Raw genomic sequence first — 21,906 nt, 5'->3', positions numbered from 1 at the left:
AGTTATCTTTTACATGTGTAAAAGGCATAATGCTTCATGTAAAAGGACACGTGAAAGTGTTAACTCAAAATGGTTGAAGGTACAAGCTGCATGCAAATTGAAAGAATTTAAATCAAAGATCATCACTTTTGTACTTTTATTTCACTATTTTGCTCTTCTTTCCTTTTCCTTCTTTCTAATGTCTATGTCAGTTAGTTTGCATCTTACATAATCAATTGACGATGGTATTAGTTATGACTAGTAATTTGGGGAGATAGTCTTCTTTGCAAAATGGAGACTAGTGCCCTGGATCATTTGAAGATCCAAAACAGAGATGAAAGAAAAATAAATCAGGGAAGTATTAGAGAATTGTAGAATCTTTTCTCCTAGGGAAAAAAATATCGATAGAATAGGGCCTCGATGTGTTAATTAACTTGATTGTGGTAATCATTTTATGAAGTGAACATATACCATATCATTGCATTGTACAATTTAAATATATATAATTTTATTTATCAATTATACTTTAATAAAGTTGAAAAAATAAGAAAAAAAAGTCATCACTTCAACAGCACATATACTAAAATTGGAACAATACAGAGAAGATTACCATGGCCACTGGGCAAGGATGACACACAAATTCGTAAAATGTTTCATAATTTTTAAATAATTCATGGCATGCAATATAAAGCATGGTGACTACAGTTAATAATACTGTATTGTATATCTGAATGTTGCTAAGAGAGTAGATCTTAAAAGTTTTCATCATAAGAAAAAAAATTGTAACTATGTGTGGTGATGGATGTTAACTAGCCTTATTGTGATGATCATTTCTCGGTATATACAAATATCAAATCATTTTCTCATACACCTGAAACTAATGTTATATGTCAATTATATTTCAATAAAAATAATTAATAAATGACAATAAAAGAATATGGCCTTATAAAGTTAAAATCCAGAGCATAAAACTAACCTTAAAGGATCAGTCTCCGCCCTTGTAATCAAAATGGTAACCCACTCCCACTTCTGCTTTCCTCACACTGCTCATTCCTACACACATCACACACACAGTAAGTGGCGACCCACTCCTTAGGCGAAATGAGGGCCCTGCCTCAGGTTAGGAGCATGAGTCCTAATGAACTGGACTCTGGCCCGAACTCTGCTACCACACCTGTGAGGTCTTGAGCTGTTCTAAATGTCAGTTTCCTCAGCCAGCTAGTGAAGGTACTAGGTCTCAACTCAGAGTGGTGAGAATTATTTTGGGTAATGCATTAAAGACCTCAACCTAGTACTTGGCATGTTAATTACCCGTTCTCATTAAACACAGGCCATTAGACATACTTACATAAATTACTTCTGATAAGGAAGCAAATTTAAGAGGCACACCAATGACGTTTATTCAAAATTATTTGCGAGGTTGACGGGAAAGATGGGTTGGTGTAGATGTGTGGGTGGCTCTTTAAATATCTTTCTTTACATTTTCGAGAATTACTTTATTAAAATACTTTTTATTCTTCTTATTCCTATAAAAGGGCAACAAAGCAGATCAAACTCTCAACTAAGACACCAGAAGCAGCTGGAGTATGCTGCAAGTCTTCTAGGGGCTAGCAGAACCATCCACCCACTTCTATCACTCAGCATCTAGACACCCTTTTACAGCACCACCCCTTAGCATAGTATACTGGGACTCAAAAAACACAGTAGTATCTGTAGCTGTGATGTGGAAACAAAATGCTATTTGGGCCCTTTTTCTAAGAGGGGGGTCATGTACGCCTCTTCGTGTTCTTACTTCCTAGAGCTCTTTCTTTCCTTCACTTTCTGGCAGGAACTTATCTCCATCTGTAGGCATTCTCTTTCATTTCTTTCTTTTCTGCTCTCAGGTCCCTGAAAGACAAAGATCAGAAAAGCGTAGACATGTGCCAATGGCTGACAACATTTCACATTTCTCTTAATTATCAGAAATGAATAAAACCCTGATCGTTTAGCAGACTTCTACATCTTAGTTTCTTGTAATAAATTAGCATACTATAAAGGTTTTAGTCATAAATAAAAGGAAAAGAGGGTTTGAGCATCAGTGGATGTCTGTGGAAGAAACTCAACCTGAACATGACTCTGACCCTGCCTCTCACATGTGGAGGGATGTGATTTCACTAAACGATGAAATTAATAGTCTCATCGCTTTTTGAAAAGGAATGTGGCAAGTTAATCAAACATGCAATAGTCTAAACTCCCTGTGTCCACTCCTTTAAATTACAGTAATAGTAGGATTTGGACTAGTTTTAACATGAGGCCTGCATGAAGAATGAAATGGCAAAATAATATCCAAACACATTAATAGTCCCCAACAGGTTACCCCAATAGGTTACACATTCACTGATTTATTGAACACATACTGTTGTTCTAGGATCAAGAAACACAGCACTAACTACAGAGACCCAACATACTAGATTTTACACCTATGTGGAGGGAGACAGACAATCAATCAATAAACCTAAAAAGAAACAAGAGAATAACAGATAATGGTAAGTGCAATGATAACCATCAACGGGGTGATTTGATAAGAAACTATTGGGTGAGTAGGGAGTGTACTTCCTTAGATTCCATGGTCAAGGAGTGCCTTTCAAAGGAATTACTGACAAAAAAAAAAAGGTATTGATCAATGTGGTGACGATATCTATTTATACTTCTGTTTTTTACAGTAAAGAAATGAAATTATCATCTTCCTCCTCCTCCATTTGAACTGGAAACCCTGGGGAACTCCTGAGTGCCTGTCAAATGAACATACACAGTGGTGAGTGGCACTTAGATAAGAAAGGTCATGACTTAGCCCTACGGGGTGAGTTATAGAGATGTCAAGTTATTGCAGTGGTATCAGTAACTCTACAATGTAAAATTGTTTTTATACAGTACCTAGCTTATTTCATTTCTATCTATAATTGTCCATTAGTCAAAGTCAGAAAGCAAAACAAATGATGAAGCAGAGATACAAGTGAAGAGGAACTTAAAAACTGTAGTATCTCTATAAATGTGCCTCCAGATTATTTTCATTAGATCCAACATTTGTATTAGATCCAACAGTCTGATCAAAATTTATATTTAGCAGTCATGAAAGTCTCTAATACTTATAAGAATAACATAAAAAAGAGAAAATATAGTGATGATTATTTCCAATTTGGCTTTTCCCTTATTGAAAGTAAAGACTGTCTAAGAAATGCTAGTAAATAATGGCCTGATATATTTTTCTTATTTCAATGACTTAGAAGCAAAATGTGAAGATTATGAAAATAAGCCAATTGAGTTTTTCAATATCAGAATGAAAGAATTTAACATTGTTGGTCATGATCAGGTCACAAAAGCTCTTTATGATGCTAAAAGATATAAAATTTAAATACTAACATCATGACAGATGTTAGTATTCATTTGGCCCCAAATCAAAGACAATAAATATCATTTTAAAATTCACTGAGAAATCACACTTTTCAATATAGTTAGCTTTAGAAAAGTGTGTTGATTGTTAAATAGGAAAATGTTTTAAAGTATCTGCATATGTTCTAAATTTTTAATGTTGCATTATGATAAACTTTATAATATACTCTTTAAAATTGATATAAAATAAAATATTTAATTAAAATTATTTACCATATATACTTATTACATAATATGAAAAAATAAATAATTTTGTAAATCCTAAGCAAGTTTCTAGTTATTATATATACCCATGAAAAGAGTTCTTCAGTAAAAAAAACATTGAAAGTGCTGCCTTGATTATCTTGGCACTCCGAAGGAAGGACTTGGAAAATAAATGGAACAAATATATGTTATATTTTAGGAATAATGTAATAAATGTCTGTTTAAGTAAGAAAATTAATTTTACATTTACCCATCTTAGGACTTATAATAATATTAGCAAATGGTTTCGTATAAGCAATTACATAAGATGATATCTTATTATGTGAAATTTGTTCTGAGAATCAACAAAGAACTGTTCAGATTAAATTTTTTTCAAAATGTATTTATATCCTACCTTGTTCCAGAAAGAATTTAAGGCAGGTAAGTCTCCTGAATTAATATAATTAATGACTTTAAGATGTAGTTTTAAAACGAGAATTCTTTTTTTTTTTAACATTTTATTTATATATTTTTTCTCCTTTTCCCTTTCCCCCTCCCCTCTGGTAACCACTAGTCCATTGTCCACGTCCATGAGTCTCTGTTTAAAATGGGATTCCTTATCACTTCTTGGCCTTTTGGCTAAGATCAGGTGTAAAACGGGAATTCTTTCATTTTTGTTTTATTCCTGTCAAAAGTTCATACTCTGAATCTAATCATGAAGAAATATCGGATGAACTCAAATTGAGCTTCATTCTAAAAAATAACTGGCCTGTACTGTTCAGATGCTGATGTCATGAAAGACAAGGAAAGATTGAAGAACTGCTTCATGGTAAAAGAGATTAGAGGGTATGGATTGGTTACAACACATGATCTGGAATTTCCCTATAAAGAATATTATCAGGACAACAGGAAAAATACGAATAAGGTCAATAGATTAGATATAAAAGTATTACATCAGTGTTAATTTCCCGAGTTTAATTATTGTACTTTATAAGAGAATGTTTGTTTAATAGGATGTTCTTGTGCCCTTGTTTGGGGATGAGCAGGAGAGAGAGGGTTAGGTAAATATGATAACATTAACATTTGGAGGGAATCTAGATGAAGGGAATATTCTTTGTACTATCCTTGTAACATTGCTCTGAGTTTGAAACCACATTTTTTTAAAAACAGTATAAAGAATTTGACCTAAAAGGCAAGGAAAGTAAAAGCGAAAATAAATTAATGAAACTATATCAAACTAAAAAGCTTCTGCACAACAAAAGGAACCATCAATAACACAAAGAGACAACCAACTGATTGGGAGAAGACACTTATGAACAACATCTCTGATAAGGCCTAATATCCAAAATATATAAAAAACTCATACAACTCAACAATAGCAACAACAACAATAACAACAAACAAGCAATCTAATTAAAAATGGGCAGTGGACCTAAGCAGACACTTCTCCCAAGAAAACATACAAAACATACCAACAGACATATGAAAACATACTCAACTTCACTAGCTATTAGGGAAATGCAAATCAAAACCACAATGAGATACCACCTCACACCTGTTAGAATGGCTATTATCAATAAGACAAGTAATAACAAGTGTTGGTGAGGTTGTAGGTAAAAAGGAACCCTCATATGCTGCTGGTGGGAATGTAAATTGGCGTAGTCACTACAGGAAACAGTAAGGAGGTTCTCAAAAAACTAAGAGTAGAATTACCGTATAACTCAGCAATCCCTCTTCTGGATATCTATCTAAAAATTTTTAAAACATTTATTTGTAAAGACATGTGCACTGTCATTCCTTGCTGGTAGCATTATTCATGGTGGCCAAGACAAGGAAACAACCAAAGTGTTCTTCGACAGATGACCAGATAAGATGTGGTACATATATACAATGAAATAGTACTCAGACATAAGAAAAGATGAAATACTGCCATTTGCGACAATATGGATGGATCTCAAGAATATCATGCTAAGCAAAATAAGTAAGACAGAAAAAATTGAGAACCATATGATTTCACTCATAAGTGGGATATAAAACTAAAAGCAACAAACAAACAAAAACTCATAGACACAGACAACAGTTTAGTGATTCCTAGAGGGAAAGTGGAGACGGGGGAGGTAGATAAGGGTCAACTATATGGTGACGAAAGAAGACTTGACTTTGGGTGGGGAACACATGATGCAATACACATATGCCATATTATTGAATTGTACACTTGAAACTGATGTAATTGTATTAACCAATGTCACCCCAATAAATTTAACTAAAAAAAAAAGACAAAACAGGAACTCTTGATGAGGTTTAGATATAGTAAATGACAGCTGTTTACTATTCTTCCTTCCATATTCCTCTCATGATCAGGTGAAGAGAGCAGCCTACTGATGGGGGAGCATAGATACATAGGGTCACTCTGACAAAAGTGGGGCAAAGATGCACAGTGACAGTCCCAACAGCCATCGCTGCTAGGAGATTTGAAAAACCACTCCCAAATTAACTGATCTCTAGTTTATTACTTTATGTATTGACATCATCAGTGGAGCTTCTAATCTTCTCCTGTTTTTATGCTTGTCTCTCCCTTGTGTTTTACTTAACACTCCCAAGGCCACTGTGAATGCCTGGACCATTCCTACTCCTGGCAACTTCCTAGATAGTCTCTCTGTATGTTTTTTAAAGTACAGGGGAACATGAGACCAACATAGACTCTTTGCCACTAGATTAAATATGAAAGCACAGGAACAGTAGGGGCAGTTCTTCTCATCACCAAATAGTGAAAGAAGGAGTTACAATTATTTATAATAAAGGTGATGAAAGCAGTTTCAAATAACAAGAGGACCTCAGTAACAAAAACATTCCACTAATAGTCCTCCAGAAATTCTTCCTACACCAGATGTCTTCAATAAAAAAAAAAAAAAAAAAGTTATGTACTTCTGGGCTATCTAAAACTGAGTGCCATTTTTCGAAGATCTCCAAGTTATAAATAAATAAGTTAGATTTGTTCTCCTCAAACCTGATGAGGAAGAACCCTTTGGGTTTTCTTTTCTAAAGTGGCTTAAATATTCAATAATGTTTACATACCAAAGAGACAGAGCGTTTGGTTCTAAAGCACAGTTGCTGTTCAAAAGACTCTGAAAATGTCTGAATCTGGGGATGGGATCTTCTTTTTGATTTCAGTGGCTCCTTAAATGACCCATCCTCTGAGCGTTTTTTGTAATCTCGCATGTAGGTACAACATCGAAATCCCTGGTCCTCATGAGAATGCCTTCTAGGATGGCTGTCAGATGTTATGACCCTGGGAAGCACAGGAAACTGGAAATACAAAATAAAAAATTTTACAATATAAAGAGGCTGTACAATATTAGCACAGAGACAGAATATTCATAAATTATTAACTAAATAAATCTTAAGTTGAACTGAAATCAGTAGAACCTTTCTCCTACAATGCAGCAGTAGAGTCAATTGGTTAAAATTAAGTAGAATATCCCAAGACTGGCTTTGTTGCTCCTCCACCATTAAGGCAGTATTATGAAGCATTTCAACTCTTAAATCGATATATATATGTAAATTACAAAATGATCAAAAAAATTTTAATGAAGCCATAAATGTTTAAGAAGTAAAATAAAGGTGAATATTTATATGATTTCTGCATGAAGAAGGAATTTCTAAGCAGAAGAGTAATAAAAGAAGTCATAAGAGGAAAATTAATTTAATAACATAAAAATAAAGCTAATATGCATCAAAAACAACTTCAAATTAAATAATAAACAAAAAAACAAAAAATGTATTTGCTACATGTTACTAATTTTAATAAATGTCCTGAAAATACATAAGTATATCTTATATACACATAGGGAAACACAGTGGTCATGTAATTTAATGACATCAGTGTTAAAATCGCATTGGAAAATGATCAAAGGAGAAATAGTTCAGAGAAATCAAACTTCCTGAAAGAACTGTGACACTTGCTCTCTCAATTTCTCACTCCCCACCCCACTCTAACCTAGCTTTTGCACCCACAGCTACTTTTGGTCAGGATGTGGGTCTCATTGTGGCCAACCTCTTTGTGCATTTTGGTCTTTAATCATTCAATAGCGTCCAACTCAGTTGCCCCGAGGGCCCTCTAGATACAGTCTTCCTTGCCTCTACCACTTGGTTTCCCTTGGATCTTTCTGCCTGTGACCTCACCCACTTCCTTTACCTTACTAAAGGCTAATCATCCTTCAGTCACCATAGAAACTGCATTTCCGCAGAAGGCCTTTCCTACCACCCTGATTGGTTCAGGTCCCTGTTAGATGCTCTCCTGGGATCTCATACTTCTCCATCACAATACTCATCACAACAGTAATCGATAATTTGGGTAATTTTGTTACACCTCTCTCTTCTCCATTAAACTGCATGTGCTCCTTGACATCAAGGGCTATGTTACATTCTCTGCTAGCATACCAGTACTACACAGCACTTTGCCTTATTCATAGCATGAGTCCATTAAATATATATTGGAGGAATAAGTGTATAGAGAATGAAAGAAAAAGAAATACTAAGTGGTAAAAAAATTATTTATGCTTATTAGTAGTCAAAGATTACGTAAAATGAGTTAACATACAATTTTGTCTTTCAGGACAGAAAAAAAATATTTCTTAATGATAACAACATTGGCAAGAATGCAGGGAGACAGACACTGCCATTCCTTGCTGGTTGGCCTACAAATATATACGGCCTTCCTAAAAAGCTGTTGGCAATCTGTGTCAAGAGGCTTCAAATCTTCCCTTGCTTGGATCCATCCACTGCATGTTGTGATGGGCTGAATTGTGTCCTCTTCTCACCCCAACTCATATGTTGAAGCCCTATGTGAGTAGCTCAGAAGGTGACTGTATTTGGAGATAGAATACAGAAGACATTAAAATGAGGCCATTAGTGGGCCCTAATCCAGTCAGATTGTTGTCCAATAGAAGAGGAAATTTGGACACACAGAGAAACACCAGGGATATGCCCACACAGAGGAAAGACCATGTGAGGACACAGTGAGAAGATGGCTATCTATAAGCCAAAGAGACAGGCCCCAGAAGAAACCAAACCCGCCAACTCCTTGATCTTGGACTTCCAACCTCCAGAACTGTGAGAAAATAAATTTCTGTTGTTTATGCCACCCAGTCAGTGGTGTTCTGTTATGACAGCCCAAGCAAACTAATACACAGTCTCAAACTTACTCTCAAACAATAATTGGAAATATGGTTAAAGATTTATAAAGCTGCTAAGATACATGAGGTAAATCTATATGTATAAGTCCTTTTACTATAGGTCAGACATGGTACTTGTTACTGTAAATATTTTGGAGAGCAAAACAGGCACAGTGTGCCTGTCTTGGAGCTTATGTCTGCATAGGAGATAGACACAAAACAAATAGAATATATGCCTACATCATTGGCCAAATGTTATAAAGTGTCAAGGTGCAATGAGAGTGACAATTAAGCTACAATCTGAAGGATGAGCAGGGTTAACTGAAGAACACGGAACACTTTTCTGCCTGAGGATAAGCACCATATGTGCATAGGTCCTGCCACAGAAGGAGTTTGCTGGAGTGAAAAGAATAGAAGCTTGGTGGAGCTAGAGAGCAAGGGAACCTGAAGGAAAGAGAAGGGCTAGAATGAAAGGGCACTGAGGAATTCGAACTAGGGTGACACCATCAGCTGGGCAGTCTTAAAACATACCAAACTGCATCAAAAGTTTTCTCTGTGGAATTGTTTGCTTCCTTCTCCTTTTTAGCATTTTGATGCAAACTGCATCAAAAGTTTTCTCTGTGGAATTGTTTGCTTCCTTCTCCTTTTTAGCATTTTTCAAGTTTTCTACAGTGATCGTATATTACATTATCAGGAAAAAAATAATAATACTTTAAAAATTTGAGACTGAGACACGGTAAGACAAATACTGAATGATTCCTCTTGTATGAGATATCTATAATAGTCAAATTCATAGAAGTAAGAAATAGAATGATGGTTGCCAGGGGCTAGGAGGGGAGGGATGGAAAGTTGCTAATCTGTGGATATAAAATTTCAGTTACACAAGATGAGTTAGTTCCATCTTTAAATTACTTTATTGTATACATAAAAATCTGCTAAGAGGGTAGATCCCATGTTAACTGTTCTTACCACAATAAATTTTTTTAAATAAAATTTTAAAATTTGAGACTGGAAATGAAATGTTGATGTTTGTACAAATGTCCTCTTCTGCTGAGAGGCCTGAATGAATGGCAAGAGTTTCAGTCACAATATAAATAAAGGATACACTTAATATCTCCTTATATCAGATGGGATTTCCAGTTTGTTTTGATTTGAAAGTGTGAGAAACGAGTTTAAAAGAGCACTCAAATTGGTTATAGAAAGAAGCTCCCACTTTTGAAAATGTTTACTTTGCAAGCTCTACTTTTGGAATTTTATATGCCTTTCTAATGTAATTTCCCTCACAAAGATATGAATCAATGCCCTAAGTAGCTTATTTTTACAGAGTATGTACATGTCGCCTCCACAGCCATCGACTAACCTTACTGGTCCATCTCCCACACTGTAAAGTAGGCTTTGTCACTTAGAATGGGATCTGCCCACACTCTGAGCTCATCAGCAAGTGGGCTGGGTGGGAGGGCAGCTACAGAGCCTAGAGCAGGCACTGACTTTCAGGGCAATAACTACCCAGTGCCCTAACTCTCATTTCAGAAGAGTGCTCTAAACTGCATAGCTGTTTCCACAGTGGTCCCAGAAAATCATTGCTATCAAATAAAATCCTATGCACTCTGTGACCCCAAGTGTGACCTCATTTTAAAAGAAATTGGTTATGTAATATCTTCACATCAGAGCTTAACTCCTTGTTGTTCTTTATCCTGGCTTTTATTGCAATCACCCTTCAATTGTATCCCTTCTACCCTCTAAGCAAACACAAGCATCTGAGCCACCCACTAACAGCAAGATGGGAAACAATGAGGAGAAAGATCCAGGTGTCAGAATAATAAGACCCATGTTGAGTCTTAGTGCACAGTGTGTACCAGGCACTCTGGGGACCACGTCCTTGATCTCCAGCCTCAGAACAAATCCTATAAGGGTGCCATTCTTCCCCCTTTTACCGCTGAGGAAAATGAATCTTAGTTTGCCTAAGTGACTTGCCTAAGATTTATACGACTAGTGACTTTTCTGGAGAGATAAAGTGCCATGCCTAAGCATGAGACATCTCTTCATTGGATTAATAATTCTAAACTTTTATCTTGAACAGCAGCAAAAACTTCCCTCTATTTCTATATGAACCCTCTATTTCTATATGAAACTGCCTGTACATGTGACTTTTAACAAAGTACCAGCTATAACAGAATTCTATCACAAAAGTAATAATAATAATTTGTAGGGCTTTAGGAATTATTCTAAAAGAATAATTTGTAACATAGTCTAATGATATCATCAGAGCCAAGAGGGCTGTAAATTATTTGACTAGTTACATATGGAAACAGCATCAGGGGAAAAAAATGATTCAAGTTTACAACTGGTAAAATGGTAGTTCTTCTCGAAACAGTAAAGATAAGCTTAATATCATCCACTGGATATCCTTTAGGGAAACTAAAGGATATTTAAACCACTCAGTTAAATAATTTTTTAAAAGGAGGACATAAATGGGCCCTGGTCTGTCATACCCAGTAAATCTAAGTGAAACTGTCATCAAGACTCATAAGCCATAACTAGCTAAACAAAAGAAAGCTATAAGAAAAACTCCTTGGAGCTTATGCTCAGACTTGGAACCTTTCCTAAGGGACAATTCAAGGACTTGTTTCACTAATCTAGAAACTAAAGTAGCTAAACCACATGCCACTGAGATCAAAACCCAAATGTCATTAAATTCAATCTTGTATAGTAATATTTTCTCCACTAGCTCCCCACTATCCAGTGATCATCATTCTTGGTATAAACTTGGTAAGACATCTTAGTCAACTCAGGCCGCCATGACAAAATACCACAGACTAGGGGTGCTTAAACAATAGGAACTTATTTCTCACAGTTCTAGAGGACTGGGAATTCCAACATCAAGGTGGTGGCCAGTTCCGCTCCTGGTGAGAGCCTTCTTCCTGGCTCGCAGAGGGCTGCACTCTCTCTGTGTGTTCATTTGGCCTTTCCTTGATGCACGTGTGTGGAGAGAGAGTGCGTACCACTCTAAGGTCAACCAAGGATAAAAATAAAGATTAAAAATATCTTCTACTGCTTTAAATTGAGAATATGAAGAGAATATAACATGGGGTGGGCGGGGGGAGGTGATTTTATTTTTAAATTAAAAAAAAAAATCCTGTGTACAGGTAGGTAGAGGTGTACTTCGTATCCCTTATCCCCTCAAATGATGTTATGTGGACAAGCACACATTGTGCCTACCTCAGAGCACAGAAGAAGCACTCAGAAAGTCTATTTGGAGTTAACAAAGCCCTAGGTCAGTGATCTCAATTTCTCCTCAAAGAGGTCTTTCATTTAGTTTGATCCTCTCTTCCACTAGGCCCAAACTGTGTGGAACAATGTTAACAGAACCATGTTAAGCTGAAAAAGAAGATGACTAGAAAGCTGAATAGATCAAAGATCTATTCGAATACTAGATCAAAGTATTAAAAATCCACTTTCAATAAGTAGAATAAGTAATTGACATGGAAACTGCTTTACTTCAAGTCTGTATTCACGTGATGATGGAAGGGGAGGGCAGATCAGTTCAGTAACAAAAGAGCCTTCATACCACTTTATTTTTCACCAAGGACAATCAAGATGATAAAGTTAGATATTTTTAATTCCCTTTAAATCAGCAATCACAGATTATAATAAGTCTGGTTGAAAAGTAGTGTTATTTGAGAAGGACTAATCTTTACCCATTGTCATACCTTGTGCTTTCCAACAAATTTGTATTTTCTGCTAGACCGGAAGTTCCACAAGCATGGAGACCATGTATGTCTTCTTGTACCCTGTTGTGCCTTGTAATGCCTGGCACGTAGTAGGTTTTAAATAAATATATTCAATGAATTAATACTCCATGACTATGGTTTTGCAAGAATCACGAAGCTGAAAAGCCATATTAGATTCAAATAGTAAAGAAGGAGAAAGCTCTTCTCTTCCTATGCATGTAATACTAACGGACATAGTTATTAACAGGTTCCGAGAGGGAAGAACCTTAGATTAGAGCAGTGAGGAGAGAAGAAAAAAGATACGGCTAAGAGTAAATTTTTCTTTTAAGTTATTTTCATTGACTTCAAAGCAAAACACAAAAATTAAAAGCCTAATTGTTCTAAAGTATGAAATTTGAACACATCTTAGAGTTAGGAAAAGTTAAGTATCCAGTTACAGATTCACTTCACAAACACATGGCATTACGTGAATAGAGATGAAGAATCAAGCACCCTATTTTCCAACACTCTGCCCACATTGCCCTGGGACCCCTGGTCTGCGGCCTGCACTTTTGTGCTCTGTCTACTCTGTTCAGTTAGGTTGTTGTTTTTATTCCATGCTTTGTCTCCTTAAATAAACACATGCTTATCTGCATATCTGATAATTATGGAATTCAGAGCATCCAAACAAGTTAATGCAGGCAAATGTCTGAAGCCAGCCTGAGCAGGGAAAGATATAAGTACACTATTTAGAAATGTTACACATAACAAATTCTTCTATTCCCCAATAGTTTTTAATTTATTTAAGAAACTATATTTTATGTTGTGTATCTTCCTTTGTTTTCACATTTTCTGTGGCTCCAAAGGGCTGTTGTGATAAACAGTAAATCGCAATTTTTCTTTTCCTTTCTCCCTGGTTCTCACTATCTGGAAGCTGTAAACTTATCATAGCCCTGGTTCATGCATTATGAATACCTCGCTCAGTGTGGAACATGAGAGATTAAAATGAGAGTGTGATAAGCAGGTGCTTGTTTTATAATAGAATCATAAAGCTAAAGCAAAAAAACTTCTTGGAGATCATCCAGCCCAACCTCTCTTCTTTTTCATTTAAAGAACCTGAAGCTTAAAGAGGTGTTAAAACTTGCCCTTTGCCTTGAGTGTGCATTTGGTAAGAGATCTGTTTTCAAATGTTTGTGTCTCAAAGAGGCCTCATTCCTCCACCTTTCTTATCACTGGGAATAAAAGAGGATGTTTTCTACACTTTAACATACTTCACAGGCATTATGCATCTGCGAACGCTGGAGCTAAAAATAAAATATCATTACCCTAAAACTTACTTGGTTTGTGGGCTGGCAGAAGCAGAAGGCTGGATAAGGATTCTCTGGTAGCTAGAAATCTAAGTGACTTGTGAAAAAGAAAACCGTGGAGCAGAGAACCTACATGTCTACTGTGGGGTCTTCTAGCACTGAAGTTGAACCCTGCTTGTTCCTGCTGCAGAGTCCATATCTCACTGGGCCCACCCATTCCCCTCTCAGGAGTTTCCTGTTCATGTCTTATTCCTCAAACCCGGGCTTCTCTGCCTAGCCATGGGAAAAGAGTGTGAGGGTGGGAGAATTTTGGCTCCCTCTCCAATCAGGAAACTAAATGAGAACTAAAAAAAATATATCAAATATATCAAAGGTAGCGATTTATTATATGAACTTCCCAGTTCCTTAGAGGTCACCAAATAGTGAAGCTATTTTCAGTATTTCAAAGACTATTGGAAATCACACAGTGTTCCACGCTGACGCTACAAGGACTAACTATAACATCAAGTTTCTTTCCTTTGACTTGAATTATATTATCACTCAGTAGGATTATCTCAGGTTCATCAGGAGCCCTGAATAGCAGTTAAAGAAATCTTAGGTTACTAAAAATGAAGAAATAATTACTTAATAGAAGAAAATCAGGTCCCTTGGAGGACAAGACAAAATAATAAAAGGGATTTTTGTGGATGTGAAAAAAGATTTGGAAGTACCGATTTTCAACCAAGAAAACTTTATACCAAAGGACCCTTCAAAAATTATCTAAGAGAAACCCCCTCCCCTAGTCCAGCTCTCCCCTGGTTCTGTGACAATAACTCACTGGGCTGGGCAGGGAGGTTTTCCTGCAACTGGCATCTTGTGATCCATGGAGGTCCCGCTGTCTTCTCTCATTCTCCTCTATCCAGCTGTGACCCCAGAAGCTGCTCATCCATTTGGCAAAAGATACATCATCATCATCATCATCATCTTTGTGCTCCATGTTAAGGTGATTCAAAATATCCAAGACCTGTCCCTAAATTTTGGCAGAGAGAAGTATCATCCAACAGGGCTGACTTGATGAAACCCAGGATCTCTTCCAAAAGACAAAATGAAACTGGTATTTTCAAATGGGATCCTTAAAGGAGAAAGATTTACTAAACAACCCCTTCGCCATCAGGCAGCCTCGGGTAATGTCTATTTATAAATTGTGCAGCCCACATTCCCCTCCCCTCTCCCTGTCTTTTTAAATTGAAAGGCTTTTTAATCCTTCCACTGCCTGGGCCTTATGCCTTGTCGCCCAAGGGTGGGAAGCACAGTCCACTGCCTGATTTTCCCTTTGCCTTGCTGCTGATGGCATGTGATGGCATCTCCAGCTGTCAATGATGATGGAGTATGACCCTTATAATATGCCTGTCAGCTCCAGGCCAGCTCTGAAATGGGGCCACTTACAAGGGACAGACTGACTGCAGCCTGCAAGATGACCAGCTATTGACATGTCATATCTAGAGCTAGATACTGTCCTAATAAATAAAATTGATATTGATATAAAATCCAGCTCCTGGGGCAAAGGGAACAGTTTTTTAATTGATAGTTATTTGTACGTGGACAAATATAAATAATTTACATGTACAGGTAAATTGTACAAATCAGCATAGATTAATTTTGCCTGCTTTTGAACTTTCTTTCAATGGAATTATAAATGTATTATTTCGTGCCATTCAACATTATGTTTGTGAGATTTATCCATGCTTTTTTTTTGCAGTAACAGTAGTCCATGCTGTGTAATAGCGCATTGTAAGACTATTCTACTTTTTTTTTTTAAATCTACGAGTGATGGTCATTTGGGGCTGTCATTTGGGTCATTTACAATTGGAGCTATTATAAATAAAGATTCAACATTATAGTCCCTTTTAGTGGGCATTTTTTTCAAGGTAAGGAGAATATTACATAGATAGAGCCCCTACTTTGTGCGGGGTGTGGAGTCAAGTATTTTACATATGCTATTTTCATTATAAAAACCCAGTGACTGAGAGATTTGGATCACACTCCATAGATGAGGAAATTGAGATTCAAATAGGTCATCATTTGCCCAAGGGGAAATTACTACTAAGCAGCACAGCCGAGTTTGAAGCAAGTAGTAAAATAAAAAAAAAAATCTAGGCTCTTTTCACCACACTTCCAGCATTCCAAAGAGATCTTTGAAAAACTTTGTATTTTTAAACAGAGATATTCTTAGCCATTTTCCACATGAAAATTCTTCCTTAAGCTGCAAAAAGATGAGTTTAAGCATTGTAACCAATGCTCCTAGAGTTACTTCAGTGTATAAGTTACTAAGGGAAAGTAACCAGCTCTGTTAAAATGGCTTGTAACATTTTTCTTTATTGTTTTAAATGCATTCTTGTTACTTTGTAATATTTTTCTCAGAGAATGAAGACAGCCTGCTTCTCACTGACCCAGATGAGGAAGGAAAAGTTATAACTATATGTCATAACTATATGTCACTGTGACAACATAAAAGTTATAACTATATGTCACTGTGACAACATAAAAGATTGTTTCTGTTATTAAAGAAACAAATAAGACAACTTCTCTTGAGGAGGCAAGACCAGGTCTGTCCACAAAACTTGATTACGGATAAACTTCTTTTCTAGTCTTCCTAAGACAGGAATGTCTTTTTTTTTTTTTTCTTTCAATTTCTGAAACAAACTAAATCTTATCCATAAGTACAACTATATGCTGAGTCCTGTAAATTCTAGCAAATTCCCAAACTAGCAGTGACCATTAGTGTCAGAAATAGGACTTGTAAAATTTGACTCACTGAAATATGAGCAAAGTAATGCTTGGGAAAAGGAAGGATAAAGAGGACACAATGATGAACCTTCAATGCCCAATGACAACATAAGCCATTCACAGTATGGAATAGCAGCTAAGATGATGTCTGTTCTGAGAAATAAAAGTTACCTATGGAATTTGAAAATGATAGATCCAAACCTAGGAGTATTGGTTCACTGAATCCATTGGCTGCTTTTGGCCATGGCAGCTAAAGAGAAGGAATTAAAAAGTGCAGTCTGGGTGATGTTTGTGGATTTTATTCTCTTTTCCAGGTGGGAGGAGAAAGGGTCCAAACATTCCCCAAAAACGTTTTTGGAGAGCCAAAATGTTGCATCTTTGTATCATTTACTCCTCCAAGTGGGAGGAGAAAAGATCAAGTCAGTTTCAAGGCTGGAGCAAACTTTAGATAAACCAGAAAAAATGGAGAGGAGGGAAATGACGCAGTACTCACCGGTGCAGCAGTCCCGTACGTTCTAGTTGAGGTCTCAGTTAATCCTGAAAGTATTGAATTTGCTGTTCTGGGTTTGAGTAAACTTGTGAAGGAAAAAAAAAAAAGAGACTTCTTAAATGGTTATTTCTTTTGTGGCTACTGCTTTGGATATATGATAAAAACTGATGTAAAATAATATATGCTTATAATTTCATAAATGCTAGAGGGGTTATCCCAATCAGGAAAAGCTGCCTCATAAAAGGTGTTAGTCCAATATGACTTCTTTGCTTTTGGCTGCTGGTAGATGGGTTAAAATTTAAACTTTGAGTATCTGAGTACTGAAATCTTCATGACTAATTATTTTTTGCTATGAGTTTGGCCTGTTGGAGCCTATGGGAAAAGGTAGAAAATATAAAAGGAGAGATAATCTCCACAGGAAAATACACTTCTTGAGTTTTAAAAGCAGTTTTTAGTTTGTTAATAAGTTGGTATAATCAGATATCTGAACCTTAAAGGTTGAAGATTTTCCACCACAGGTGCATATTTTTGAGTGGGTCAATTTGGACTCTAAAACTGACAAGATAAAAACAGCTTAGAAGGGCTTGGAGCCCACTGTCTGGCTCTGTAGTCTCCCAGCCTGGCTGTTGCTAAGGAAGAAAAGTCTCTGGCCTTTTTTGAATCCTGAATTCAGAGATCCTAATCGCTTGGAACAAACGATGGGCTGAAACCTGATAATGTCTGTGATGAACTATTCCAACTTCTGAAAGTAGACATAGGCTCAATGAACAGAACTCAGACTCTGGGACTATTGCAGATTTAAGACACTCCTCTCTGGGGCCATAAACTATAAAAACATCTTGGATGCTGGCTAGACCACATGGGACACTTGCCCATGGGGAAAGACTTGTTCTCTGATGGGACCATCTGAAACCAAGCTGCTGGTGGCTCCATGTTTCTAATGCAAGGACTAATTGTATCTGAGACAATGGATTACAAGAAACCTAACTTGTGGTCTCTATTTAAAGCTACAGGTTGGGACCTCTACACACACTCTTGGCAGATGGGACTCTTGACATCTTCTCAGGGATGTCTCACTGCTATTGTCTTTCCAGGTTATTTGAAATTAGGAACAATGGATTGATAGCCTGATTGTACTTCACTCACCTTTCTGCTTAGTTAGGCAGTTTGATTATCAAATATAGCTGTCCCCAAATAGGATTGACCTTTTCTAGGCTGCTTACTAAATATATAATCAGGACAAAAGGGATAAGGATTATGTAAACACATTCTGAAAACTTTTGAAAACTTAAGATTTTGTCCTAACCAATTCCTGAACATGATGAGACTTTCTGGTTCTCCAATGTGGCACTGGATCTCCAATGAGCCTCCAGGTAAATAACACTTTTTGTGTTGTCACAACTCACTGCTGAAGGAATTGAACATGTCCTGTGTGACTCTGTTGGGAAAAAACTCTTGGAAGCTTAAGACAGGTGTCCTCCAGACCTCACCTATTTGTCTTTTCACTTTGCTGGTTTTGCTTTGTATCCTTTCACTGTAGTAAATTAAATCTTAACTATGAATACAACTACGTGCTGAGCCCCGTGAGTCCTTTCAGACAGTCACCAAACCTGGGGGTCTTCAGGACTCCCAATACAGGAAGGAAAGGGAACTCTTTAAATATTTGGCCAAAAATTTTCCCAAAGCGACAAGATATAAAGTTACCCCCAAAGAAAAAGAATTTGGTCTACAGTATATAAAATTAGCTTATCTCCATTTTTCCCCTCTAGATACGCCCATTTCTTTAAAAGTCTGAGAGAAAGGTGCCTCCCCACTTTGCCTGGACTCAGGTTCTAATAACAAACCTGGAGAAGTGGAGCAGTAGCAGGGGAAGATCTGCTCTCCCAGCCTGACTCAGAAGCCCAAGAGGAAGCCATGCTCCACTCTGGAAGGCCAGCAGCAGGCTTCCCCAGAGGGCCTGGACACCTGCCTTGAGGAGATGCTGCCAGGGGCATGGGACCCGAGAGAGCTGTCCTTTTGACCCTGCTCAAATTCTCTGCCTTGCTAAGCCCACAGGATATCTCCCAAGGGTCAAGTGGTGGAGATAGCTGCAGTTTTCTAGAGTTTGAGTTTGTGTTTTCTCATCATTCTTAATGTTAAAGGAATTACTTTCTCTTAGAGGGTAGGAAGCTTGAGGTGTATGTGTTCTCATAAAGCAATCAGATATCATGAGTGCCCACGTAATCTGTGAAAATTATCCTTGAGCTATGTAAAAATGAAGTGGCTTTTCAATGCCGTTTTTCACATTCTCTGACCCACAAGACTGCAATAATGAAAAGATGGTTTCCTCTTTATTTCATTCTTTCGATTATTTTTTTCTTTTTATTTCATTCTCAATAGCTCATATTGTGATAGTAGCTTTTTTTAGTTCATTTTTTCTTAACAGTTAAAGGGAGGAATTAGTCCTTATGCTGCTTTCAAGCTTGCCTGAGCCAGTCCCATTCTGGAAGAGAAATGCTATGTACAGAAGAACTAAGCTGCTACTTCTTTGTATATTTACGGTCATAACACATCATTGTTTTTAGACAGTTTTTATTTGCCAGAAAGCAGTGCTTGAATATTTGAAATGAATGATTACATTATTCATTTGTTCTACTGAATATCCTGATTATCAGAAATGTTCTTTTGTAGGCAAAATGTCATAATGTAATCATTCATTTCCATGAATGTTATCAAGTTACTGTGAAATTTGCCACACTTTTGAGATGATCACCAAAGACACAGGTTGTTTGTCATTTAACCAAGTGTCCTAAAGAGGGTACATCATCATTTTTTATTCCTCATCATCTTATATTATAAAAACTTTTTTAAATATACACTGTCAATGTAAAAAAATATATCAAGGAAATAAAGGTGTGTTTTCAGAGGTTTGCCTACAAAAAAATTGGTTACATAAATATCCAGTTACTTTGTCATTCAGTATCATTAAGTTCTGCAGGATTTTGGCTAATGGTAGGCTTCATAATAGTCAAAGTTGGTAGATGTTAGAATAGGTTTTTATGAGACAATACATCATCTCTTCCATAGATCTTTTAAACACAGCATTGATTGTCATCTGCCAGAGATGAAAGATCATCTTTGCAGCTTTGCCTCTAGGACTGTTATTAATTGTATGACCCCTCAAGGACTTTTTGATCCCTGAGCACCTATTATTTTAAAACAGATTGAATATACTATTTGTTAAAATTTACCACTATGTAAAAACTTTATCAATCCAGCTCATAAGTGTGCTATACTTCACAAAAGACTTCTTCCTAGTTATTAAATGCAATTTCACAGAATTTAAGGGTAATGTCTCAGCACTTTCTTTTAACTTGAGTCTCACTTCTAATAGGGGCAAATTTTTGCAATGTACAATAAAAAAAAGTAGATCACAAAACATTTAAAGGAATTGTGGCAAAATAATGACATTTGGAAAAAATCAGAAAAATTAAAATTCAAGTCTATAAACAATGGAAAGTCTTCAGATTATTAAAAGTGCCAAGTGAAAAAGCCTAATCAAGAAGATAAATACAGTATGATTCTCTTTATATAATGTTGCTTTACTACCACAATCATAGAAATGAAGAACAAACAGATTAGTGGTTGCCAAAGGTTAGGGATGGGGGGTGAGGTTGGGGCTATAAAAGTTTAGTATGAGGGAGCTTTGTGGTGACAAAACAGTTCTGTATTTTGATTGCAGTGGTAGTTACACAAAGCTGTACATGTGCTAAAACTATGCAGAACTATAACATACACACAAAGGAATGCATGTATATATAGCTGGTGAAATCTGAATAAGTCCTATCGATGGTATCAATTTGATGTCAATTTCCTAGTTTTGATAGTGTCCTATAGTTATGCAAGTTGTTAATATTGAGAGGTGTGATGGAGGGTACATGGGACCTCCATGTACATTTATTTATAATTTCCTATAAGTCCATAAATATTTCATACAAAAATAAAAGAAAAATGACCCATATCAAAAAAAAGAAAAGAAAAGAAACTTCGCTAAGTAATAACTGCAGGATTAAAATGCTATTAAGCTAAAGGTATTCTGGGAAGATAATAATGAAGACAGCTTTGGTTTTCAATCTCTCTGAATCTCCACATAAAAACCATTAGAGCAACTGTAGAGGAAAACACCCATGGACAACTTTACAGCAAATATAGGTGAGATGTTCCCATCCCCAAGTAGAGAGTGGTAGGTCAAACCATGAACAGCTAAGAGCTAACATCATCTGTGCAGGAGGAAAAAGAAGGAAGCAATAGGGTGTCTGCCAGTTCTGAGAACAGGAGAACCACAAAATAGCCAATACTTTAGAAAGCATGAGGGACCAATTTTTAAATAGTATAACTCTTTTATCCAGCAACATAACTGAACTATTTTATTGCTTCTAGTAGATTACAGATTTTCTTGGATTTTCTATGGAGACAACCATATTGTCTATAAACAAGAAGTTACTTCTTCCTTTCAAATATCCTTTTATTTCTTTTTTCGTCTTATTATTTTGGCCAACACCTTCAGTACCATGTAATAGAACCTGGAATCTGACTGGTTCTCGACTTCAAAGAGAAAACTACTAACATTTTGCTGTTAGGTATATTTATTTAGACTTTCAGATGGTCTTTATCATGAAAATATTTTTTGTGTGTGTCACAATACAGCAAAATATTAACAATGGTTAATTCTTGGTAGAAGATTGTGGTAGATTAAAAATAATTGCAACTTTTTTGCTATTTCTCCTATCGAGAGGTGGAGTCTAATGAATCTGTGCTGGCCTAGTAACATGCTTGACCCATAGAATGTGGTAGAAGAAATATTTTGGAAAGCTTTGCAGCTTCTGCTG

General features: G+C 36.4%; 1 protein-coding gene and 1 non-coding gene across 2 annotated transcripts; one reads left to right on the top strand and one right to left on the bottom strand.

The window, feature by feature from the left end:
* The first annotated feature begins 535 nt into the window (after positions 1–535).
* On the top strand, positions 536–642 carry LOC112483732. The gene has a single exon (XR_003047732.1). It is a non-coding gene; the product is annotated as a U6 spliceosomal RNA (small nuclear RNA).
* Positions 643–1,371: 729 nt separating this feature from the next.
* Positions 1,372–17,119, bottom strand: LNP1 (leukemia NUP98 fusion partner 1). Its single transcript, XM_006916551.3, has 4 exons — positions 17,042–17,119; positions 14,600–14,791; positions 6,667–6,897; positions 1,372–1,866 (listed from the first exon to the last, which is right to left on the bottom strand). Exons 2-4 carry the CDS (start codon positions 14,756–14,758, stop codon positions 1,768–1,770), a joined length of 489 nt encoding a protein of 162 aa, XP_006916613.2. The 5' UTR covers positions 14,759–14,791; positions 17,042–17,119; the 3' UTR covers positions 1,372–1,767.
* Between the last annotated feature and the right edge of the window lie 4,787 nt (positions 17,120–21,906).

Source organism: Pteropus alecto, unplaced genomic scaffold, assembly GCF_000325575.1.
Source record: "Pteropus alecto unplaced genomic scaffold, ASM32557v1 scaffold164, whole genome shotgun sequence".
In the NCBI taxonomy this organism is placed as follows: domain Eukaryota; kingdom Metazoa; phylum Chordata; class Mammalia; order Chiroptera; family Pteropodidae; genus Pteropus; species Pteropus alecto.
The sequence above is the reverse complement of the archived record's forward strand: the minus strand, read 5'-3'. Positions and strand labels throughout refer to the sequence as shown.